This window comes from Tiliqua scincoides, chromosome 1, assembly GCF_035046505.1.
Source record: "Tiliqua scincoides isolate rTilSci1 chromosome 1, rTilSci1.hap2, whole genome shotgun sequence".
In the NCBI taxonomy this organism is placed as follows: Eukaryota; Metazoa; Chordata; class Lepidosauria; order Squamata; family Scincidae; genus Tiliqua; species Tiliqua scincoides.
The window spans coordinates 277,238,583-277,263,405 of NC_089821.1; the positions used below are offsets into that span (position 1 = coordinate 277,238,583).

Genomic DNA, 24,823 nt, shown 5'->3' on the forward strand with positions numbered 1-24,823 from the left:
TAAGACAGAGCAAGTTAGACACCTGTGCGAGTTTAGCATCAAGGCAAGGAAGAAAGCTCCAAACACTACCCTCCACTTCCCTTGAGAAGAGGGGCAGCAAACCAGTTTAAGCTTTCTTAAGCCATGGGTTTGTCCTTAGTGGTTGCCATGTTCATGGCTGAGATCTGTATTCAATGATGACGATTTGCAATTGGAATTTGCTGCCACCGAGTGGACCCTGCTCCAGATTAAAAGTCCCTACTGGTGAGGGAGTGCCCCCTCCCCAGCTTGAACAAGCCCTGTGCTCTTTTTCCCCTGGACAGACTTAACCGGGTCAGACTTAGTTTGCCCATGTAGCAGGGGTGACTTTTGGGTCATGCCTGACAAGACCAACTTTGGCCCCAATGGCATTCACAGCTCACACCGCCCCCATTACAGCCCTCCTTATGTCTGCAGATCCTGGTCAGGGTCAGCTGCGCTGTCTTACTTGCAACGCTTTGTTTCCCCTTTCCTACAATCCTTTGAACCACTTTTTCTTCAAAGTCTCCTCGGCCTGCCTGCTACCTTTTAGACAGCTACCTCTTCAATCCCCTTCTGTGGGCCCTTCCACTTCTTCTCCTCTGTGAAAACAGGGCACTGCCACAAAACATCTTGGCACGTGACACTAAAGATGTTTAAAAATTGCTGTAACCATGTTAAGGCTTGTCTTTCTGGGAAAATATTATTTTGTGGGCAGTCTGTTAAAGTATCCTCAGTAAATCTGTTTGTACTCCAGAACATTGGTTCTCACACTTTTAGCACCGGGACCCACTTTTTAAAATGAGAATCTGTCAGGACCCACCGGAAGTGATGTCATGATCAGAAGTGATATCATCAAGCAGGGAAATTTTTTAACAACCCTAGGCTGCAATCCTACCCACACTTTCCCAGGAGTAAGTCTAATTTACTATCATAGTTAAAAGCATATACATAGTAACCTGTGAAAAGTACAGGTCTGCAACATTTCCCCAATTCAGTTACTTGCCATGGTAGCATTAAGTCTAATATATTTAAAATAAAATATTGAAATGAAAGGGGACCCACCTGAAATTGGCTCACAACCCACCTAGTGGGTCCTGACCCACAATTTGAGAAACACTGCTCCAGACAGGTAATAATGGAGAGTCCAGGCTTAATCACTCTTATTTATTTATTTATTTATTTACCAGCAACCAAAAGGCACCTTTCCCTTTCTAGTCATGACAACCTAGTTCAAAAATGCAGCTCAAACAATCTGTAGCAAAGAAATGAAATATTTAGTAAAACCCAGCCTGGTCTCTATAGCACATTCAAAAAGAGAAGACAATGTGCCCAGTTTGGGAAGTTTTTGTTAGAGACTCCTAGGAAAAGGCTTCCAACTGGTTCACAATTCACATGAGCCCTGGGAATCCAACCAGTTCTCCCATTTTCAAAAAAAGGAAAGAAAAAACAACAAACCTGCCCTGCAGATTAAACCACATCCTCCTCAATTCTCACCAGCATGCAGATTTTAGTCTCCTATGTTTGAGACAGTGCTCAGATACTGCCACCAAAAGGCCACCAGAAGCATAGCGCAGGACAAACAGATGGGTATGTAACTAGTCTAGGGAATGAAGCTACTGCTGGGCTTGCTCATGGACTGAATGAAAGGAACAATCTCTTGAATTTTGCTTGAGGAAGGGTCTGTGACTGGGATCTTCCGGTAGATCTAGAAGAGAAGAATCCCAGTGAGAAGCCAGATTGAAGTTTGGGACACAAAATCTAGATTTAGTTGTTGTTATAGTAGTGAAACAAAATCAAAGCAGCTACCAAAACTAACAATCTAATTCTAAGGGTGCCCTCCAAAGAGTGTTTTGTTAGCAGAAAGCCACCCCATCTGATCTGGGGCCACAGTGACAATGGATGCAGTGGGACAGCCACCTGAAAGGGTGGTGACCATAAAGACGCACCACCAGAGCGCACAGCTTCTGCAAGAGAGGGTAGGTTGGGCTGGGGGATGGGCTGTGGGAATAGAGAGGGAGGATCCAAGTGGAGGTGAGGAGGATCAGGACCACTCGGAGGCATGACAGGGGAGGGCAGGGGGTGGTTATCAGTGTCAATAGAGGTGCTAATATCCTATGCCCAATGCCAGGCCTTGGCACACCCTCTTGGGTCCACTCAGACTTGCGCCAGCCAAAGAGTTGATGCAGATCCAAGTAGACCCCTTGGGGACTGGTGCAGAAGAGTGGTAAGTAAACATTTCTTTGATTTAACTCTCCATCGCATCATGGTCCCCAGCTGGCCCACAGCATTCAGTGAAGATAGCGCAGCTGCATGCTATTTGTCCAAGGGGGATAGGATTGTGTCCTTAGCTTTCAGCACTGCTAATCAAAATTGTCCTCATGAATCAAATGGCCATTTGTATTTTTATATCTTCTATCCTTTCTCTGCAGAGCTCAGGGCACTGTACATTCTTTTCTTGTTTCTCTCTCCTGCCCACCCCTCATTTTATCGTCATAACCACCTCCTTTTTTCTGCATTTGCTAGTCCTGTGCAATGGAGATTCAAACTAAACATCACGTGTAGTTGAAGCTAAAGGGCCTCTATCTCCACACTTGCACTCAGACACTCCCTGTGGTTATGAGGTTCCTCTTACCTCTTCCAGATACTGGTACATAATGGCTCTGACAGCCTGGATGTTGGTGGCATCCCTCATCAGCATGACAGCTTGTCCTTTCTGAATCTTCACTGCACCCTTGAAGACTTGCTGGTTGTTGTAGCAGGCGGACAAGGTAGCTATGGCCATCACCTGGGGTGGGGGAGATGGAAAGAAAGCAGTCACAGAAACAAGCCTGCTGGACTCTGGGCTAGGAAATGGCTGTGCACACTCTGTACCAAAGAAATCAACACATACACAAAACTGAGTGCCAAGAGAGAGCTGAATTCCACAAATCTATTTCAATTTGTGTCACACCTATTCTGCATAGAGTAAATTATAGCACCTGTGCGCACCCGGTCCAGCAGCACTCCAGTTGGTTGCAAACCGGTAGAGAGATGCTTACATAATTGTTACCTTATGTTACATTGAACATCTAAAATATGTGAGACGCAGGGGAAAACCTAGAGAGCCTTAGATGGCAGCACATGTATTTTGTCGCATACAATATCATGGAAGCTCCTGAGAATCTGCGTAGCCTGCTCTGAGTTCCATTTCTGGGAATACCAGAGCCAACCAAAATATGGAAGCATTACATAGCATAACAGGCTAATCTCCATTAAAAGCAGCCTGCTGAGGCAGCCACGCTGGTGATGCCATAATTTAACCCTTCCTTCCCTGGTCTGCGTGCTAGTTGTTGGTGCCATTTTGAGGGTTTCCGCTGCAATCCTGAGGCCTCCAGTGGATTCAGAGAGTCTCTGCTGCTGGTTGATAAATTAGAAGCAGGTCCACTACTGGCAGCTCTCCCTAACCCCATTGATCCCATAGGATCAATGGTTCAGTATTCACAGATTTGGTATTCGTTGGGGTTTCCAGGAACTTTACCCCAGCAGATAATGAGAACTGACTGTAAATCTTATGAACAAAAATTGCAAGTTTTTCCCATACATAAGAACATAAGAACATAAGAACAGCCCCACTGGATCAGGCCATAGGCCCATCTAGTCCAGCTTCCTGTATCTCACAGCGGCCTACCAAATGCACCAGGGAGCACACCAGATAACAAGAGACCTCATCCTGGTGCTCTCCCCTACATCTGGCATTCTGACTTAACCCATTCCTAAAATCAGGAGGTTGCGCATACACATCATGGCTTGTACCCCATAATGGATTTTTCCTCCAGAAACTCGTCCAATCCCCTTTTAAAGGCGTCTAGGCTAGACGCCAGCACCACATCCTGTGGCAAGGAGTTCCACAGACTGACCACGCGCTGAGTAAAGAAATATTTTCTTTTGTCTGTCCTAACCCGCCCAACACTCAATTTTAGTGGATGTCCCCTGGTTCTGGTATTATGTGAGAGTGTAAAGAGCATCTCCCTATCCACTCTGTCCATCCCCTGCATAATTTTGTATGTCTCAATCATGTCCCCCCTCAAGCGTCTCTTTTCTAGGCTGAAGAGGCCCAAACGCCGTAGCCTTTCCTCATAAGGAAGGTGCCCCAGCCCCGTAATCATCTTAGTCACTCTCTTTTGCATCTTTTCCATTTCCGCTATGTCTTTTTTGAGATGCGGCGACCAGAACTGGACACAATACTCCAGGTGTGGCCTTACCATCGATTTGTACAATGGCATTATAATACTAACCGTTTTGTTCTCAATACCCTTCCTAATGATCCCAAGCATAGAATTGGAAGCATAGCATCAAAAACACACCATACATTGAAAAGATTGTGCATACACAGTTGTAGGAGATAATTTTGTAGGCCACGAGACTCACCTGTGGAAGAGCACAGAAGTTGAACACACTTTGGGTCTTCAGCTGAGATAAAAAGGTCAATATGTCAGGAATGTGTTGAAGAGCATTGATGATGAGCTCATTCATACACTGAACGGCCTTGTCAACGTTCTCTGGCTTGCCCAGATCTGACAGTTTCCTGGCATACTTGCTCCATACCTGTAAACACCAAGAGGACAGCAGACATTACCCATCCACATCCGATCTGCTCTGTCTTCACCAAAACAAAATTCTGTAAAAAAAAGTCAGCCAAGAGCAAGCATGCAAGGGTGGGTCAGGGTGTGCATGTGGGCACATGTGCAATAGAGTGAAAACAACATTTTGGCCAATTTCTTATTTTGACATGGCCAGGGAAAGGAGGATGTCAGCTCATAATATTGGGGGAAGCAAAGGCAACAGGTGTGTTGAGGGACAGGGGACAGAAGCCTCACACAGATTCCTCATTCCATACTAAGTGGAAGTTAATGTTCTACGAATCCCCCAGAATCAGTGCTTTAGACCTTATTCAGTGTTTTGAAATGAAGTCAGAGACAGACACGCCTACGGGGAATATGGCAGATCGCTAGGTTGTTCCGAGAGCTCCTCAGAGCAGCCCACACGGAAGATAATTTACGCTCCCTGGAATTGAAAGGGAACATGGCAGCACCCACAATCTTCATTTTTTTACTCCTGCATCAATTTCTGGCAGCACAGGGCTGCTGGTTTTTGTCACAGTTTTGAGTTTCTTTGAAGGGGTGTTAACACCAGCTCATCTCTTTCGTGATGGCCCAAAGACCCTGCCTCCCCTGACTCATATTTTCCATTTCTAGGGCAAGCACTGAAGATCAGATTTATGACTTTTATGAGGTAAGAGCTTAACCTGACAACCAGAGACAAGATTGACCATGCAAGGTCTGTATCATGAAAGAATCTACAAACATGTTTACTTTGCAATCTCTGGAACTGCTCTTAATGAAATTTGAGGAGAAATTTGAAAGAGAGAAGGAAGCAAAAATTGAAGGATTTCTCCAAAAGCTTCCAATTAGCACTGCGGAGTCGGAAGATCTGGAAGAGAAGGAAATATATGAAACAGAGGAACTGCATAGAATAGAAAATGGTTGCCAGCAGTGGAACGTCTGTGAGAAAACTGAGTAGGAGAATCAAGTTGGACTTGGCCTGCAGGTAAAGGACAAGAAGAACTATAGCGATGAGACACAGCTTACTGGAAGGCAGAAGAATTCAAAGATAGAGAGACTATTAGTGTAGGTACAGGTTGCTTTGGGAGAATGTAAAGTGGGTAAGAACAGGAAATACAGAGTAAATAAAAAGGGGGATAAGCTTGTAAGAAAAGAGATACAGTTGGATTTTGGACATGAAGGTGTTGGCAAAGGGGATTGATGAAATATTTGGAGTGGGAAATAAGGGAATATGAAGAAACTATTGGATAAAAGGGGAGGAATTAATAATCAAATGCATATTTTAAAGACAAATGTTTTTCTTTAAGTGATTGAATTTCAAGTAATTGTATTTTATGTAAATCATTAGAAAAATGTAAAGTATGGGAAAAGGAAAAGAATTTTTTCTTTTCTCTTTCCTTTTCTCTTTTCAAGGTGAATTTGGAAATATAAAAGTATATATTTGAACTTGAGGTTTGAAATGAAGAATATTATGTATGCTAGATGTATTTGGAATTCTATAAAATGTATTTGGAATTCTATAAAATGTAGATGTTAGATATGAAGATAGATGTATTTGTTTAGTTTTAGAGAGTTTATGACTTTAAGAACTTTTTGTATATGCTACTTCAACTTTTTCAGACTTTTTAAATCTCACAGTACACTGAAAATAAGAGAGAAATTAGTAAAGCATCTATAGGGTAAATGGGAAGGGATTGGTTAAATACATGATTAATTAGGTTTAATTAGTATATGTTTATTATAAGGATGAATGTTTTTTTCTTTTATTTACTTTAAAAAAGCTGTGGTGAGAGAATTCATATTAGAATCATTTTTTTCAAAGAAATTTTTCTTATAAATTTTTTATCTATGGGAGAATTATAGAAAATTAATTGAAAATTGTTTATTAACCTGTTGCTTGAGATGAGAGGGAAATGTAATCAAAATAAGAGAGAGAGAGAGAGATTTGTATAATTCTAACACAGATGAGGAAGATAATAATAATGGAATTAAGATTGGCTGTCAGAGAATTATTGGAAATATAATAAGAAATAAGTAATAGTAATTTGGGACTTCACTATTGCTGTAATTCAAGAACGTGTTTTTATATCTTTATTTTTGTTTTGTTTTGAATAAATAAAAAATAATTATAAAAAAAAGAAATGAAGTCAGAAACCTGACGTTTTCTAGACTTACAAACTTAACTTTCAACGCATTCCTACTTATGTCTATTCAGAAATAAGTCCCATTGTGTTCAACTATTGTGACACATTTTTGTGATGCATTTTCCCAGGTTTGCTGACAAAGCAGCCAGCACTTGGAATCCCAGCACACCTCAGGCTCTTCCCTCAATAAATCTTCTAGAAACCTATCTATGAGCAAAGAGGAGAACTTTACAGGGCCAGAGATTTCCCAGCTTAGTTGGAGGTAAACCAGGGACACTCAAAGCATTGCACTTCCTCTACTGCATGTTATAAGAGCTCTCCAAGCTATATTCTGCCTCCTCCTGCTAAGGAAATCAAAAATCAGTCCAACCAGCTGGCTGCCAATGCTTTAAACTCTGCTCAAGAATTACATAAGAACATAACATAAGAACAGCCCCACTGGATCAGGCCATAGGCCCATCTAGTCCAGCTTCCTGTATCTCACAGCGGCCCACCAAATGCCCCAGGGAGCACACCAGATAACAAGAGACCTCATCCTGGTGCTCTCTCCTACATCTGGCATTCTGACTTAACCCATTCCTAAAATCAGGAGGTTGCGCATACACATCATGGCTTGTACCCCATAATGGATTTTTCCTCCATAAACTCGTCCAATCCCCTTTTAAAGGCGTCTAGGCTAGACACCAGCACCACATCCTGTGGCAAGGAGTTCCACAGACCGACCACGCGCTGAGTAAAGAAATATTTTCTTTTGTCTGTCCTAACCCGCCCAACACTCAATTTTAGTGGATGTCCCCTGGTTCTGGTATTATGTGAGAGTGTAAAGAGCATCTCCCTAGCCACTCTGTCCATCTCCTGCATAATTTTGTATGTCTCAATCATGTCCCCCCTCAAGCGTCTCTTTTCTAGGTTGAAGAGGCCCAAACGCCGTAGCCTTTCCTCATAAGGAAGGTGCCCCAGCCCCGTAATCATCTTAGTCGCTCTCTTTTGCACCTTTTCCATTTCCACTATGTCTTTTTTGAGATGCGGCGACCAGAATTGGACACAATACTCCAGGTGTGGCCTTACCATCGATTTGTACAACGGCATTATAATACTAACCGTTTTGTTCTCAATACCCTTCCTAATGATCCCAAGCATAGAATTGGCCTTCTTCACTGCCACCGCACATTGGGTCGACACTTTCATCGACCTGTCCACCACCACCCCAAGATCTCTCTCCTGATCTGTCACAGACAGCTCAGAACCCATCAGCCTATATCTAAAGTTTTGATTTTTGGCCCCAATGTGCATGACTTTACACTTACTGACATTGAAGCGCATCTGCCATTTTGCTGCCCATTCTGCCAGTCTGGAGAGATCCTTCTGGAGCTCCTCACAATCACTTCTGGTCTTCACCACTCGGAAAAGTTTGGTGTCGTCTGCAAACTTAGCCACTTCACTGCTCAAGCCTGTCTCCAGGTCATTTATGAAGAGGTTGAAAAGCACTGGTCCCAGGACAGATCCTTGGGGCACACCGCTTTTCACCTCTCTCCATTGTGAAAATTGCCCATTGACACCCACTCTCTGCTTCCTGGCCTCCAACCAGTTCTCAATCCACGAGAGGACCTGTCCTCTAATTCCCTGACTGTGGAGTTTTTTCAGTAGCCTTTGGTGAGGGACCGTGTCAAACACCTTCTGAAAGTCCAGATATATAATGTCCACGGGTTCTCCCGCATCCACATGCCTGTTGACCTTTTCAAAGAATTCTATAAGGTTTGTGAGGCAAGACTTACCCTTACAGAAGCCATGCTGACTCTCCCTCAGCAAGGCCTGTTCGTCTATGTGTTTTGAGATCCTATCTTTGATTATACTCTTAAAAAAAATACACTTTTTCTAGAGCCCACTACTTTTCACCTTCCAGCCACATTGACATACTCAGAATCTGCTATATGTCCACACAGCCCCCTTTATTATCTTTTACCTCTTTAGGCCAAAATTCTCTCCCCTCCAGTTGGTCCTCCAGATAGTCCCGAATGATGTTGGTTTTCTGCAGAAAGAGGCCCATGGATTTGGTGAGCTCCGTGTCTTGGCCAACAATGGGATCTTCCAAGTTTGATGCGGAGAATAGCTGAAAGAAGCCAATCCCCACCAGACCAGAGGCATAGTGACAGTACTAGAAGAATTCAAGAGGTCCACGTTTTAGCAGAAATAGCTTCACAGTCCACCTATCCTTAAAGACAGGCTTCTCCCACACAAATGCACTCAATAGCTCTGATTAGGTGCAAAGTTTGCCAGCTGTACTCCATATATAACAGGCATGTCACTATTCTAAAATGGACATCACCCACTGAGTGCCAAATCTGAGATAGGTGTTTGCATAACAGGAGTCCTGACTTCAGAAATACCATCTTAGCACATGTGCAGACCATTTCTAACCAGGCCAGCTGTCCATGGAACATGTGCTCTGCCAGTGGCGACTGCCTTACAGAAGTTGTAAAAAACACTCCAGCTGCACACAAACTCACATGCAGTAGAAACACCTTCAGAGAGGCCAGAACAGCCTCCTGTGTGCTGTTGGATCATTTCAGGCCCACCACTGCTGGTAGGCAAGCCTGGGAGGTTGGTTATGGTGAGAGGAGGGCAGGAGAAGGTGGGAACAGGGAACTGTCGATCAAGTGGATTAGGCCCAGGAAGGGTGTGGGATCAGCAGCGACAGCAACCAGTGAACCCTAACCCTGTTCCTGGACCCAATTCCATGGCATGGGTCTGTGCAGACTTGCACCAGCTATTTCACTGGCATAGGACTGAATAGACCCATCGATGCTGCAGAGGTATGTGCCCTTACCCAGAAAAGAATTCTGGGATGCCCCCCACTACAAGGTTACAGTGGTATCCTTTTTGGTGCTGCTGCATCAGCAAGGGAGGGGGAAGGTTAGGATTGGGCTATTATTGAATTGATATGGTACACAGTTTTAACTCCCCCTGCCAGCAGGCAAATTCTTGAGAAGTCTCAGCCTCTCCTGGCTTGCTGGCTCACTCACCTTCTCCCAGTCCTTCACAGAATCCATCTTCTTCTGCAAGAACTCAGCCAGCCCTTGGCCCGACTTGTGGCAAGTGTTAGCGATCACATCCCGATAGACCTTTGGTAGTTTCCGGAACTCCAAGGAGATCTAAGGCACAGATTCCAACAGTAAGAAGAGCAGGCAGAAGCAATGGATGAGGCAATTGGGAGGCAATTTTCTATGGGTGCAATCCTACCCTGCGCTGGAACAGGAAGGCCAAAAGGTTTGCACTGTATCCAGTGCAGGATAGGGGCCATAAGCAACTCAACCAGAGGCAAGGGGAAACATTACCCTTGTTTCCTTGCGCAAGTCTGAGGAGAGCAAAGCGGCTTGAAGCAGCTCCGTTCTCCCCAGGAACGAGGGTTGGGATCTGGCATAACTGCTGGATCCCAGCCCCGCCTCCCACTCTCTGCCCACCCAGGCTCAGGGCCGCCCACCCTCCCCCACCCAGGAACACCTCCCTCCTGCCTGCCCCCCTGCCTACCTTAGAGCCTTGCATCAACACAGCCATGCTGATGCAAGGCGCTCGGAGGAAGCCAGCGCAGAGGCTTCTGACAGTCTCCGCAGGGCGGCGCTTCTCTGAGCACCAGTCTGGCTTCCTCCAGAAGAGGTGCAAATGTGCCTTATGGCACGTTTGCGACTCTCCTGGGCCAGCGCATGGGACTTGTGCCAGCCTACGTCAAGGGCTGGATTGCGCCCTATGTCTCTGTTTCTACCACCAGAGTCAGGAATCATAAGATCAAGAACACCTTCTTGTTCAAGCTCAGTTTCTAAGAATGCATTTGGAAAAACAAAGTTTCCAAAATGGGAGCAAAACAAACTGGCATCATCTTCAGCAGCATATTTCAGATATGTACAAATCACATTACCATTACAATTACTAGAACAGCAGTTGCTATCCAATGTATTCTTGCTTTGAAAGAAACAGAAGTTGCTCCATTTGAAAAGGACACTACACATGTTACAACAGGACAAGGTATATGGTCTCCTTCAAGAATCCTGGAGGAAATTATGGTGATGGATCAACAACAATCAATTAAATGTATCATCAGTGTCCCCTTGAAGCTTCATACAAATGAATTTGGGATGTTGTCAACTATATATATACACTGTATTTCAGCTTTCAAATTCATGGGAAACATTGTAACAATTTTGACCTCCCTGTAAAGCTTAAACACTGCGTTCATAAGGGATATCATTGATAACATCCCACCTTCTTGTCAAGGAAGTTAAATAAAATTAAACCTCCATCTACCTCCAGCCAAATGAAACCCAACAAAATAGATGAATACAACTGAGCAATTGTCAATATGAATGCAGAAGGAGTCTTGATTGTACCATTGGCAGACCAAGTTCACAGGACAAAGACATGCTGGGAATTGGATAGTGCTCAGGGCACAGCACAGGCTTTGTTTGCAGGAGATCCCAGGTTCAATTCATAGCAATTCATAGCATTTCATGCTTAGAAAGTTTCTCAATAGCAGGAGTACTCTCCCTTTGCCTGCTCTCTCTGGAAAGTAGTTGCTAGTCAGAGAATATACATCTTGGCTTGAGAGCTTGACCAGAGCTTCCTACCATTCAAGGACTGCATCACATGAGCTTTGCATGTGCAATTGCTCACCGTTGGGAAGTCCTCCAGCAGTTGTTTGTCCTTGCCTTTGCTGCCCATGAATTTCCAGTCTGACTGATACAAGTAGGAGTGGAAGTTCTGCAGCATGTGGACCTTCCTTTCTAGGCTGATGGTCATGTCATCCTCAACGGTGTCCAGAGCTCGGAGAACCAAGTAGAAGATGCACATCACATGTCTGCAGGGAAGAAGAGATTATGTGTTACGTGGTAGTCAGTGGGGAGAGAACTGAGATGAGAAACATTTTGTCAGTGTCAGAGAAATGCTGGCCTGGGTGAGCCCAGTTCTTAGTGACCCTGAATTGCCTCATACCTGCTGGTTCATTTTGTGTTTATATGCGTGTTGTGCTTCATAGGAGTTATAAAACCTGCTCAGCCTTTGTTTAACTGGGAACAACAAGAGAGAAGAAGGAAAGTTATGCTGGTCGTTAGGGATGCCCCTCTTAAGAATGTGCCCCTACCAGTACAGGTCAACCTTCCTTATGCATGAGTTCAGGACCCACAGATTTGACCCAGTGCAGGTCTGGAGGGCCTCACTGTACCTTCCGGATGCGAACAGAAGAGTTTTCCATTCACATCTGGGAGTGAGGCCTTCTGAGGCATGGGGAGGCTTCATGATGGAGACATCCAAAAGGCACTTTCAGCCAAAACTAGAAGTGCCTCTCTGAGGCCTTCCAGGGGCCTTATGAGCGTGGGAAGATCTTGTGTGTCTTTCCCAAGCTTTGGAAGGCAACTGGGAAGCCTCCAAAAGGCACTTTTGGTTTTGGTCAGAAACCAAAACTACTTTTTGGAGGCCCTTAGCAGGCCTTCTAAGGCCCAGGGAGGCCGTGTAAGGCCTCCCTGTGCCTCAGAAGACATCACTCCCAGACACCACTCTTCCAGTGATGTGTGGGAAGTCCTATGAGGGCTGACCTGCAGAATTCATTATTTGGTATCCACAGGCATCTGGAAGTGGATCTCCCATGGATACCAAGGTTCAACAGTATGTTGCAACCCAGTTTTTGATGAGTTATAAAACCTGCCACCTGCCCCCCTCCAAGCTGAGAAGGAAAACATATTGAGCCTTATGGAAAGCAAAACAGTCACATGTATGTATTTATTTGCAAGCAGGCAAATGTGCCTCAGCTCTTATTGAAGGCCAGGTGAAGGGGAACACAAGGCCACCAGAGTGGTCCCAATCCAATGAACGTGGTGCTAAATAAACCCTCCAGAAGGTGGTTTCTCGCCCCCCCCCCCAATAAAAAAGATAAAAACAGAGCCTTGAGAGGCTGGTAAAATGAAACTCTTTCCTCTCTGCTCTGTCATTGGGACAGCATTAGATGAAGGTAAGAAAGCACTGCTTACAAGCAGCATCAGAAAGTGGAGTCCTGCGCTCCAAGGTTCTCCAGCTTAGTCCAATCCATTTCAGCTTCTCTTGGATATCCTTGTCTGCCTCTGTTTCAGAGCAACCCTTGCTCAAAAACTGTCAGCAAAAGCTCTGCCTGACTGCAGAAAGCAGGACCTTTGATGCAATCCCTATCTTTCAGGGAAGACTTTGATTAAAAGAACATCCTGGGCCATCAGGGATTGCTAGGAAACATCAACTGGCCATCTGAATTATTAGCATCACAAAATAAGGGCTGGTCAACATTCTGAACTACAAATTTGCAATATAGTTCATAGGTTCAAGTGGACCAATACTTTTAATTATGGGCTAGTTGTTGGCAACCTTCAGTCTCTAAAGACTATGGTGTCGTGCTCTGAATGGTGGTTCTGGAACAGCATCTAGTGTGACTGAAAAGGCCGATTTGAGAGTGACAATCCCTTCCACACTGGGAGCAAGTGTAGTCTGTCCCTGGTCTGTCTCCCTGGCTACAGGCCTTCCTTCTTTGCCTCTTTGCCTCAGTCTGTTGGCCAAGTGTCTCTTCAAACTGGGAAAGGCCATGCTGCACAGCCTGCCTCCAAGTGGGACGCTCAGAGGCCAGGGTTTCCCACTTGTTGAGGTCCACTCCTAAGGCCTTCAGATCCCTCTTGCAGATGTCCTTGTATTGCAGCTGTGGTCTACCTGTAGGGCACTTTCCTTGCACGAGTTCTCCACAGAGAAGATCCTTTGGGATCCGGCCATCGCCCATACTCACAACATGACCAAACCAGCACAGGCTTTTCTGTTTCAGCAGTGCATACATGCTAGGGATTCCAGCTCGTTCCAGGACTATGTTGTTTGGAACTTTGTCCTGCCAGGTGATGCTGAGGATGCGTTGGAGGCAACGCATGTGGAAAGCGTTCAGTTTCCTCTCCTGTTGTGAGCGAAGAGTCCATGACTCGCTGCAGTACAGAAGTGTACTCAGGACGCAAGCTCTGTAGACCTGGATCTTGGTATGTTCCATCAGCTTCTTGTTGGACCAGACTCTCTTTGTGAGTCTGGAAAACGTGGTAGCTGCTTTACTGATGTGTTTGTTTAGCTCGGTATCAAGAGAAAGAGTGTTGGAGATCGTTGAGCCAAGGTACACAAAGTCATGGACAACCTCCAGTTCATGCGCAGAGATTGTAATGCAGGGAGGTGAGTCCACGTCCTGAACCATGACCTGTGTTTTCTTCAGGCTGATTGTCAGTCCAATGTCTTGGCAGGCCTTGCTAAAACGATCCATGAGCTGCTGGAGATCTTTGGCAGAGTGGGCGGTGACAGCTGTATCATCGGCAAAGAGGAAGTCACGCAGACATTTCAGCTGGACTTTGGACTTTGCTCTCAGTCTGGAGAGGTTGAAGAGCTTTCCATCTGATCTGGTCTGGAGATAGATGCCTTCTGTTGCAGTTCCAAAGGCATGCTTCAGCAGGACAGTGAAGAAAATCCAAACAAGGTTGGCGCAAGAACACAGTACTGCTTCACTCCGCTTCGGATGTCAAAGGGGTTTGATGTGGAGCCATCAAAGACAACAGTGCCCTTCGTGTCTTTGTGGAAAGATCTGATGATGCTGAGGAGCCTGGGTGGACATCCGATCTTGGGGAGAATCTTGAAGAAGCCGTCCCTGCTGACCAGGTCGAAAGCTTCGTGAGATCTATGAAGGATATAAAGAGTGGCTATTGTTGTTCCCTACATTTCTCCTGCAGTTGTCTAAGGGAGAATACCATATCAGTGGTGGACCTGTTGGCTCGGAATCCGCACTGCGATTCTGGATAGATGCTCTCTGCAAGTACCTGGAGCCTCTTTAGTGCAACTCGGGCAAACAGCTTTCCTACAACACTAAGGAGAGAGATGCCGCGGTAGTTCTTGCAGTCACCCCTGTCGCCTTTGTTCTTGTACAGCGTGAAGATGTTTGCATCCCTCATGTCTTGAGGTACTCCACCTTCTCTCCAGCAGAGACAGAGCATTTTATGCAGCTCAGTGACGATGATCTCTTTGCAGCACTTTAGGACTTCAGCAGGGATGCTGTCTTTTCCTGATGCCTTGCCAAAGGCAAGGGAGTCCAGGGCCACGTGAAGTTCTTCTAGGGTTGGTTCACTGTCAAGCTCCTCCAGCACAGGCAGGCACTCAATGTTGTTCAGCGCTTCTTCGGTGACTACATTTTCTCTGGAATATAGCTCAGATGTTTAAGGAAGCAAAATGTCTGTTGGCCTGTGTTATCTGTGGGGGTTAAGGAAACTCATGGATAATAAAATCTACAGCTTTCAGGGGACCCCAGGTCCTCCAACCAAAAGCTTTGCTCTTGTCAGGTTCAGAGACCCTTGCAATTAGCACGTGACCGACCTAGTGGGTCCCAATCCACAGTTTGAGAAACACTGTCCTAGGCAGTAGAATAAAATTTTTAATAACTGAGGCAGAGGACGGTACTCAGAGCTCCTCCTTGAACCCATTCTCATGCTCTAGCAGACTCATCACCTGCCCCCCCCCCACTGTTTCCCAGTTGGAGTAACTAACAAGGCATCTACTTGGATGCTTGCAAAGCGCCTCTGAGCTCTGCAGGCACAACTCTGTGCTTGCTCAGGGCACCTACTGAGCTTTCCACCTTCCTTTGCAATCTCCTCACCTGTCCTTTCCTCACATACTAGCCAAAGGGATTTTTCCACCCTTCCCCACCATTCTATCCAGCAGCTCAGGTTCCCTCCCCACCTCATCTCTACTCCACTGCTCTTCTGTGCCATTCATTGCACGAAGGCTCAGCGTTTCTGTGCATGTTGCTTCGTCTTGTCTTGGTATTTGTTGGGTGTTGGGTGGTAGTTTCCTCCTTCTTACGGTTCAGCTCTTGGGGACCCAAACTGTGGATAGGCTTCCCCCACAGGTGCTTCAGAGGCCTCAGCCTGGCTCAAGGGGAGGGGATTGCGTCACCCGTGTCCTCCTCCCTGGCTCCACGACCTTGTGGGATCGCAGGTGGGCAGCTGTTGACAGCACAGTCCCACATCTTACCACCAGCCCTTCCATCATCATGGGCCTCCTCTTTGAAGAGCTGCCCCAGCTCCACTCTGTCCCACCTCTTCCCCCGGGTGGGGTTCAAAACCTTCACCTGTGCTGCCTCCCGCCTGGGGGTCCAGCAGATGATGTTGCAGGGGCCATCCTGCCAGTCCGCCTGCTGCATGGGCTTACCCCCACACCTCCTGTTGGGGGTCCTAAGAGTGCCTGGGACTGCCCTCTCTCCCTGGAGCCGGCCCCCGCTCAGCAAAGGCCAGGTCAGGAGAGGCAAGCGGCCTTCTCTCCTCTCTCTGCTTTGCTACAGAAGTGCAATCTTTCCCTCAACCACTCATTAACCAGCATTTGCAGAGAGTTGGGGGGGCAGGAGGGGCCCTCTCAAAGCATATTTTTGCCAACCGCTGCTGCAGGTTTTGCTAATACAGCCCCTGTGCAACAGCACATCTGTTCCAGGGCCAGCAGGAAATACCCAGCAGCCGAGGAGCACAACACCTGCTGGGAACTGTAATGCATTTTCTCCCCTTTCAGATGTGCCTCTTTATAACTGGAGACTGGAGGCAGAAGCAATGAAAGCCATCTGTGGCCACTCACTGCCCCCTTACTCTGTTGTCCTGGCCCTCCCACCCCCCAAGCCAAGGGGGCAGTGAGTGACCACAAGCTGTTTTCACCACCACTGCCTCCTGCAGTCTCTAGATGAAAAAAAAAGCACTTTTTCCTGCTTTTTTCCTCTGGAGACTATAGGAGGCAGTAGTGGCAAAAACAGTTTATGGCGGCTTGCTGCCCCCTTGCTACACCATTCCCCAGTCTCAGTCTCCCTCCTAGTCATCCTCCCCCCAGCCCCAGCAACACACTTGTGGCAGCCCCTGCAGACATGTGGCTCCCAGGGAATTGACTCTCCCCCCCCCCCAGCAACACCATTGATATCTATTATCTTAGGGCAACTAATCACTTTCCTGAGTTATGCAAGACAGAATATGAACATTGGTACTGTTCAAGCCATACTGTCAACATTCAGTGATTTGTAACATAATTTTTTTCCCCATTATGTGATGGCTTTAAACTAGGGGTCTCCAAACCCTGCCTTGGGGGCCGAATGCAGCCCACTGAGAGCCTCTATCTGGCCCACCAGCAGCCTCTGATCCCCTGAGAGCCTCTGGCCCAGTTGACCAAACACAACCAGAGTTGTGCTTGTGGGGTGGGGGAATGGGGGTCCATTTAAGTGTGTGCTTTATTTCTTGGGTTGTGTTAGTGCTTGAGAAATCCTGGACATTTGAGCTCATTCATTCATTCAAGTTCCATCTCTAATGTATTTATTTGAATTTTATATTTAATTTTTTTTCTGGCCCTCAGCATTGTGCCAGATATTTGATGCGGCCCTTCAGCCAAAAAGTTTAGAGACCCCTGCTTTAAACCAAGGGTGTCAAACTTAAGACTTGTAAACTGGATTCAGCCCACAGAAGCTCTTTATCTGGCCCACATGATAATGAGGCTCTCCAAACACCATGCTTTTAGCAGCACTGGTTCTGCTGAAGCTTTGGGAAGGGATACATAGAAGGAGGCCTCAGAAGGCAAGGAACGCTATGAGGGAAAGTTGCAAATGAAAAAGGGAGGGAGAGGAAGATGCTTCTGAGGCACTGAGAGAGCCCTGTTATACATGGGCTGCCTTTCAGCATCAGCACTTGGTGAGGCATCACTTGGTAGAGCACCTCTCAGTTGCTGAGTTGCAAAGAGACTCCTTGGCAGAAGCGGTGCTGTCCACATGATAATTGGGGCCTCCCAGCTGAAATTTGGGCTCTCCCATATCTTAAAAATATGGTCAAGACCTGCATATTTCTCTTCTGACATTTCCAGCTACTAAGCTCCTACTTGAGAACAAAGTGCTCATTTCTGGTCATCATCTCCTTAATGATGTCATTTCCTGTTTAAAGATGTCACTTCTGACCTTCAATAGGTGCCATGAATGCTATTCGGCCCACTAAATGAAACAAGTTTGACCCCCCCCCCCTGCTTGAAACAGCACCATTATAGAGCAGGTGACATGACAGTGTTGTCCTCCTCACACTAAAGGGTGTCTCTCCCTCCAGAACTACCCTGAACCTTCCAGAGGCAGGTTTGGCTTCCTCTGTAGGAGGCACACAAGAAAGTAACAACAGATCAGACTCCCAAGGTGGTGGATCCTGGGGCTTTAGCTCAGCAGTAGATAACCCACTCTCCATGCCTTGGTTCCCAGGATCAACTCCCAGCTTTCCCAAGATCACCCAGGTTGACACAGTGGTGGTGATCTGTAGATATATCTGAGCTTTGGCATAGTGGTCTGGCTCCACACAAGGCACCTTCTGGCTTCCTCTCCCATTCACTTCAATGCTGCTCTGTTAACCCTTGCCCTCCTGCACCAGACTTTCTGCAACTCCTAGGGACTCACTTCCACCCACATCCCCTTCATCCTGGCACCCCACATAGCCAGCAACTCACCGCAGCTCCTCGTCAAGCACTGGGATGACCAAGGCGAAGCTCCGGCCAGTCTCATTCAAGTACTTGTAGCAAACTTGGAGGTTGTTACTGAGCATGTCCTGCAGGAAAAGTTGGTGGGTTGGTCAGTGAGCCTGGCAGAGGCTGCAAGAGGCAGCTGCTCCACCCAGCATCTCGGCCTGCGCCCAAGGAGGAGTGAACTGCCACGGCAGCAATCTCCACCACCTCCTGAGGAAGAAAACACCAGAGTGTGCTCGAAGAGGGACACAGCGGCTTTGATGCTCCATTTGGCTGTGAGACAAAAGCCTTCCTGTGCGTGAAGTAGGAAGGTGCACTCCTAGCCCTCTGCACCACCAGCTGCCACCCAGCTGGGTCCCCTGGTCCCAGTTTTGTGCAACTTTACTTTGAGACAAACATGCATAAGATGGTCCATGATGGGAGGGGGACACACCCCTTTTATGGAGAGAAATTCCAAGTCTAATCCCAGATGTCATGAGGAATCTTGTCTAAATGTGCCTTCTGCATCTTTAGCGGATGGGAGGAATAAAAGGGGGAAAGGAATGGGAACTCAGTAACACCCCTGTGAACTCCAGAGAAAGAGGGAGAAGGAGAATCTATTTGAACCATGTGCCCCACTTTGGGAAAGAATGAGCACAAGTATGCCCAGCCCACAACACCTCCAGAGTCTCCAGTCCTCTTCTTGTTCTAGGAAGGGGGGGGGGGGGAGAAGAATGACTCCAGTCCTCCATTTACGGCAAATCAACTTTCTCTGTCAATCCATGGTGCTTAGGATTCAAAAAACCAGAATTGATCCAGTCCTCTGTATTAAACCCATGTGGCCCAGATTGGGGGGGGGGGGAGAGAGAAATTAGGACAAATGCACCAGGGAAAGTGAGGGAGGGGAGAGTTAGTTCCCCCTTTTTGTTTTGGACATTTTTGGTTGCACTCCCATTGTCATACAATTTGTGCTATTTCATAAGTTTCCTCAGGAGTGAAATGGACTAACCCATTCTTGTTTGTGACTGGGAACAATGCTGGCTCAAGTCCTCTTGATGCCTGAAGTGGCATGCTATGGTGCCCTGCCCACCCCTGGGAATGTGCCAGCCTCACACTCTCAATTGGTAAAGGAACTGTGGCAGAGAGGAGAGTGAAAGGCTTAAGCCAGGATGTCACAAGGCCTGTGGCCTGTATACAGCCTTTGGAAGCTCTTTATCCTGCCCCCATGATAATTAGACTCTCCAGCACAACCAATCAGCTGCTGGGCTGCAAAATTATGCATGGGCAGAAGCGGTACTGCTGAAGTGTGGCGCTCAGAGAGCCCAGTTTTAGTATCATGTGGGTCACTCTTTCAGCAGCACTACTTCTGCTGAGGTGTCTCTGCTGAAAGAGTCGTCACGTGATAACTGGGCGCTCCCAGCGGCTCCTTTCCAGCAGTGCCATTTTTACCAGGGATGGGAAAACCCAGCGTGACTTGACTCCAGTTGAGTCTAGAGTCACCACCCCCTGCAATTCAACTTGAAAAAGAGTCATAACAGGGGCACTATCTGAGCCGCCAAGTCACCCTTTAGTGACTCTAAAGAACTCAAGTTGAATCGCCGCCCCCCCCTTTAAAAAGCCCACTGTGGAAAAAACAGGGTTGCTGCCTGGCTGAGTGTGTGTGGGAGTTCACTTTAAAGACTCCCCGGCTGCCCTGTCCCATCTGTAAACAGGGCAGGAGAGGAGAGAGGGAAAGCAGCTCCGACACGCAGCAACTGCAAGGATTACCAGGATGATCTGATCCTTGGCAGGTCTACTTAGTAGTCCCACTTTAGCTGGTCATTCAATGAGGCTTCCTCCTCCCAACCAGCCATGCCACGCAAAACATGATTGCTGCCTTCCCACTTCCCTGCCTCCTCCCCCTCCCTGGGCTTCTCAAGCTAATCATAAGGCAAGAACCCCCTTGGCTCCTCATCCTACTCTTCCTCAGTCAATGAAAATATCAGAATGCCCATCCTTTGTCCAATGATAATCCTTTCCTTTCTTTCTATCAGAGATGAGAAAAGCGAATCCAGTCCTGCCTCCCCCATTCATTGCAATATTAACCCTTTCCTGCCTCCCAGCTGGAACTGCCCTGCTGCTTGCCCCGTCGGAATGTTGGCCCCATGAGGTTTTTCACACTGTGAAAACAGTAAGCAAGCACACCCAGGTACAGGCAAATTCAGACTCAAGTAAGCATGCAAGGGGATGAGTGCTGAGTCAGGGGGGCCCAGACTTGAGTCTTTTTCAGTCTTCCATGCGTGCAACTCATGAGTCGCCAAGTCACCCAAAATCATGCGTTTTTGTGACTCGAGTCCAAGTCACTGACTTGAGTTCCCAACCCTGGTTTCTACCAGTTGAACTGGGAGGGAGATGAACAGTACGGGGAGAAGGGGCAGACCAAGAGGGATGAGAGAAGGAGAAAGGAGGTGCTGCCAAGGAGCTAGAAGAGCCCAATTATCATGTGGACACCATTTGAGCAGTACTGCTTCTGTCAAGGTGTCACTTTGCAAACAACCTCTCAGCTGCTGGGCTGCAAACTGATGCGTCAGCAGAAGTGGTGCTATTGAAATACCACAATATTTCAAGAACAGTCCTGATCTGATAAACACAGCCCCCCCTCCCAAAAAAAAAAAAAATATTGATTTTTGGGAACTCCCACCCCCAGCTGCCAAGAAAAATGTATTGGAAAGCAAAACAGCACAAATGTGCATTTACTGGTGAGCAGGTGATTGTGCCTAGGTCTGCTTCGAAGGACAGGCCAGGGGGAATGCAACTTCTCCAGAATGATCCTGATCTGATGAATGTGGAGCTCAACAAACATCCCCTACCATAGCAAAAAGGGTACTAACAGAGGCTTGAGTGTCTGATATGCAGCATAAAGCTTGGTGGGTCCTGACAGAGCATCATTTTAAAGAGTGGATCCTGGTGCTAAAAAGTTTGGGAACCACTGGGATCACACATTAAATAGAAATAAAAACACTTTGCAATATTCTACTAATCTAAAGCACAATCCTATGCATATCTATGCTGAAGTAAGTTCCACTGTGTTCAGTGGGCTTACTTCCAGGAAAGTGTGTGCAGGCTTACCTCACTAATATGGCAAGTTAGGTTCCAGACCACTGCCATAAAGTGAATCACAGGCAGACGCATGTTTAGTCAATGTTTCTGATAGGAATGTTCTGGGAAGAAGAAAGATGCTTTCTAGTTTCCCTTAAGGACTGTGAAGATCCCAGCAGAGGAAGGCGTAGCAGTTGGAAACCATGCTCGCATTTCCCAAAAATAAAAAATGGAGGGGGGGGGGAAGGAGAAAGGCATGCTTGGAGAATCTCATGAAAGTTGACCGCGACAGGCACAGTTCAGAGATTCCCAAACTGGGCATCACAATGAGTCTCCCAGGACGTCATCAGCTGTGAGCTCACCAAACTGTTTTGCAGCATGAGCATGGCAGACCATTGAGCAGGAGCTGAGGGCCACAAGCACTTATTTTGTGCCCATCTGCCCTCCCTGAGGTTTTTACAGCAATTTTTTGGTTGTTTTTCTAGGCATAAACCCCAGAAGTTAGTGAGGATTATGTCAGCACATTGTGTGTCATCAGGCAGGGCAACACCAGCCAGGTAAGTTTGAGAAGTACAGTTTGATGGGACATACATTCCTCACATCTAGAGTCATCTTGTGCAGCAGTGTAGCAAGGGTGCAGCAATGGGGAGCAATCCTCCCTGGGTGCCAGTCATAAGGGGAGGAAGGGTGTGAGTGGGTGTGGGGGAAGAAGTGACTTAAGCATTTTTCCTTGATCACTGCCTCTGTTATGGGGGGTGTTAATTGCCCACCCCATATGTCAAATGCACCAGCTATATGCACAGTGGGGCTTGTGTCATGTTGAATGAGCCTTGCTCTCAGACAAGCAGGCAGACTTAGGCAAGAAATATGGCTGCCATTTTTAGTTACTTTAGAGCAGTGGTTCTCACACTTTTAGCACCAGGACCCACATTTTAGAATGAGAATCTGTCAGGACCCACCAGAAGCAATGTCATGACTGGGAGTGACATCATCAAACAAGAAAATTTTTAACAATCCTAGGCTGCAATCCTACCCACACTTACCCAGGAGTGAATTCCATTTATTATCATTGTAAAAAGCATATACAGAGTAGCCTGTTAAAAGTATAGATCCCCAAATGCAGTCACATACCATGGTAGCATCAAGTCTAATATATTAAAAATAAAATATTGAAATGAATGGGGACCCACCTGAAATTTGCTCATGACCCACCCGCAGTTTGAGAAACACTGCTTTAGGAAGGCCCACCCCCTGCAACATACTGCATTAGCAAAGCACTGCCAAGTGAGGTCTGCCTGTATTGGATTGTAGCCACAGAGTTCCTGTATGCACACGCTTTGAATCTGGGCTTCCCTGTCTTGTTTCCTCTTGCTGTAGGGACCAATAGTGTGTAGGAGTGAGAGAAGAAGAAGCAAGACCACAACCAGCAGCTCCCCTGCCCCTACCCGCCCGCATTGCTCTTCTCCAACTACTTTCAGAAGATGTGGCACTCACCTGATCCATCTTCAGCACTCCAGAGCCAGTCATCTTGAACTTCACCAGGTTGTACAGCTCAATGGGGTGCCCCAGCAATTCTTCAATAGCTCTTTTTGTTGCAGGGGGATATTTATTTCAATAGATACTCTCACAGTCACACCTTCCACCTACCTCTCCTCCAACAATATTCTGCAAATTGCCTTTCCCTATTTTGGTGCATGCTGCTGCTGCTGCTGGGATTCACCCCTCCCTCCCCTGACACTCCCCAACACTTCCCCCGCCCTCCCCATCCATGCCTTGTGTAATGTTGTGTGTTTCCTCCCTACCTTCTGAAAAAGAATCCACCTTTGGCTATTGAGCACATTAAGTCTCCTATTACCTGCTGTCATTCCTTATCTTGGAAACTGCCAAAACATTCCAGGACTTCCATTTTCATATGCACTAATATGTGTATTTAATTTTTGCTTTTCTATTTCAAAGTATGTTACAGTTTTTTGCTTTGGCTAACCAATTAGAAGCAAAAAGCCTGCTGGACTTGCTGTTTGACATTTGTAAGCTACGATGTTGCAAAAACATGGAAAAAGAGCTCCCCTCCTTGACTTCAATAGGATGATGTACTGATCACATTTCATAGTGAATGTGCTGTGAGGGAGTGCAGCAGAGGCATGGCAGCAGCAGCCCCAACCATGCAGGTGACACTTCTGAGGCTGCTGCACTTGGCCATAAGGCTGCACCCGGGCCCGTCTCCAACCCCTGGAACTACGAGTTTGCCACAGAAGAAACTGGACTCCTAGGGTCCCTTTTCCATAGACCCCCTCAGGGCAGCTGCAGGGAGGAGGAACACTGCACTAGGAGATGGTTGCAACAGAGGAGACGCCCTTTTGGGGAGGTCCTGCCAGCTTCTAGCTTGACTGGAAACTCCCAGGTGAGATGGGGGCACATCTTAGGGCTGGGATGAGCAAACCCCAATCGGAGCCCTCAGGGACCCCCCAATCTGGCTTGCAGGGAGCCCCCAGTCTCCAATGAGCCTCTGGTCTGTCGGAGACTGTTGGAATCCACACTGGCCTGTGACTGCTTGTTGTGACTGCCAGACGTGAGCTGCGGGTCGAGTTAGAACAAGGTTTTTTATAGTCTCCATTTGTTTTCTGCTTTTCCCTGGGCATTATTTTAACCTCCCCTCCCCCATTGCCTCTGAACGATTTATGTCTCCATGTGTTTCCGGCTTGGTCTGTATGTTTTCACTGTGCAAGAAGTGTGTGCCAAACAATTCATAGTTCTCATGTGGATCTATATGCCTGTATTATAGTTCTCAGGTATGCTATAAGTAAGTTCAGTAAAATTCATTCACTCATATAAGTTATGTCTCTAATGTATTCATTTATGTAAATTTATTCAAATTTTAAATGTAAATTAGTTCTTTTTTCTCCACAGTGTCAGAGAGATGGTATGGTCCTCCTGCCAAAAATGTTTGCCCACTCCTGTCTTAGGGCAAGCTGTGCCAGTGGGCTGCCACTGAAGAGGGTGAAGCCAAAAAAGTTCTCCTTAGAGTAACACTAATGACAAGCTGTCCACAGTCCACCCCATTTTCTCATCCCTCTGCATAGGCCTGCCTGGTGTGAGAGGGCAGTTGTAAAAGGGGAGAGGGGCAACTCCTTGATCCCTGCCTCCTCAGTTAAATGACCTGAGCAGTACATAACCACTGTCATCCTAAAAATTGGACAATAGCATAACAAGAGAAACAGTTCCTATTCATAAGCTGTACTGAATACCAACTTAAACATTTAAGGTGGAAGGGAGGGGTCCTTTGCCTCAGAGTGAACTGAAATGAAGGCTGCGTTCTTTTTTGAGATAGGGGAATTTGTGGAAGTGACATTTCCAGCATGCTACTAGCATGTTTCCAGCACAGTTAATTTAAAAATGCAAACTTCCTTTTGCCTCCTCCCTGCTCTCCCTCTGCAATCCCGCCCCCTCCCCCTCTGCAAACTTCCTTTTGCCTCCTCCCTGCTC

The 24,823-nt window shown here is 46.8% G+C and overlaps 1 protein-coding gene across 1 annotated transcript; it reads right to left on the minus strand.

Annotated features, from left to right (window-relative positions):
• Positions 1-1,600: 1,600 nt before the first annotated feature.
• On the minus strand, positions 1,601-22,867 carry LOC136649629 (squalene synthase-like). The gene is made up of 8 exons (XM_066626409.1): positions 22,835-22,867; positions 18,269-18,366; positions 11,411-11,594; positions 9,769-9,897; positions 8,709-8,900; positions 4,408-4,584; positions 2,633-2,785; positions 1,601-1,705 (listed from the first exon to the last, which is right to left on the minus strand). The coding sequence occupies exons 1-8, from the start codon at positions 22,865-22,867 to the stop codon at positions 1,601-1,603; spliced, it is 1,071 nt and encodes a 356-aa protein (XP_066482506.1).
• Between the last annotated feature and the right edge of the window lie 1,956 nt (positions 22,868-24,823).

Coding starts and splice junctions, on each gene's coding strand:
- LOC136649629 (XM_066626409.1), bottom strand. CDS start 22,867: ATGACTGGCTCTGGAGTGCTGAAGATGGATCAG. Junction 8,901..9,768: donor CTGTGAAGGACTGGGAGAAG/GTGAGTGAGCCA, acceptor GAATTCTTCTAG/TACTGTCACTATGCCTCTGG. Junction 1,706..2,632: donor TGTACCAGTATCTGGAAGAG/GTAAGAGGAACC, acceptor CTTCTCTTCTAG/ATCTACCGGAAGATCCCAGT.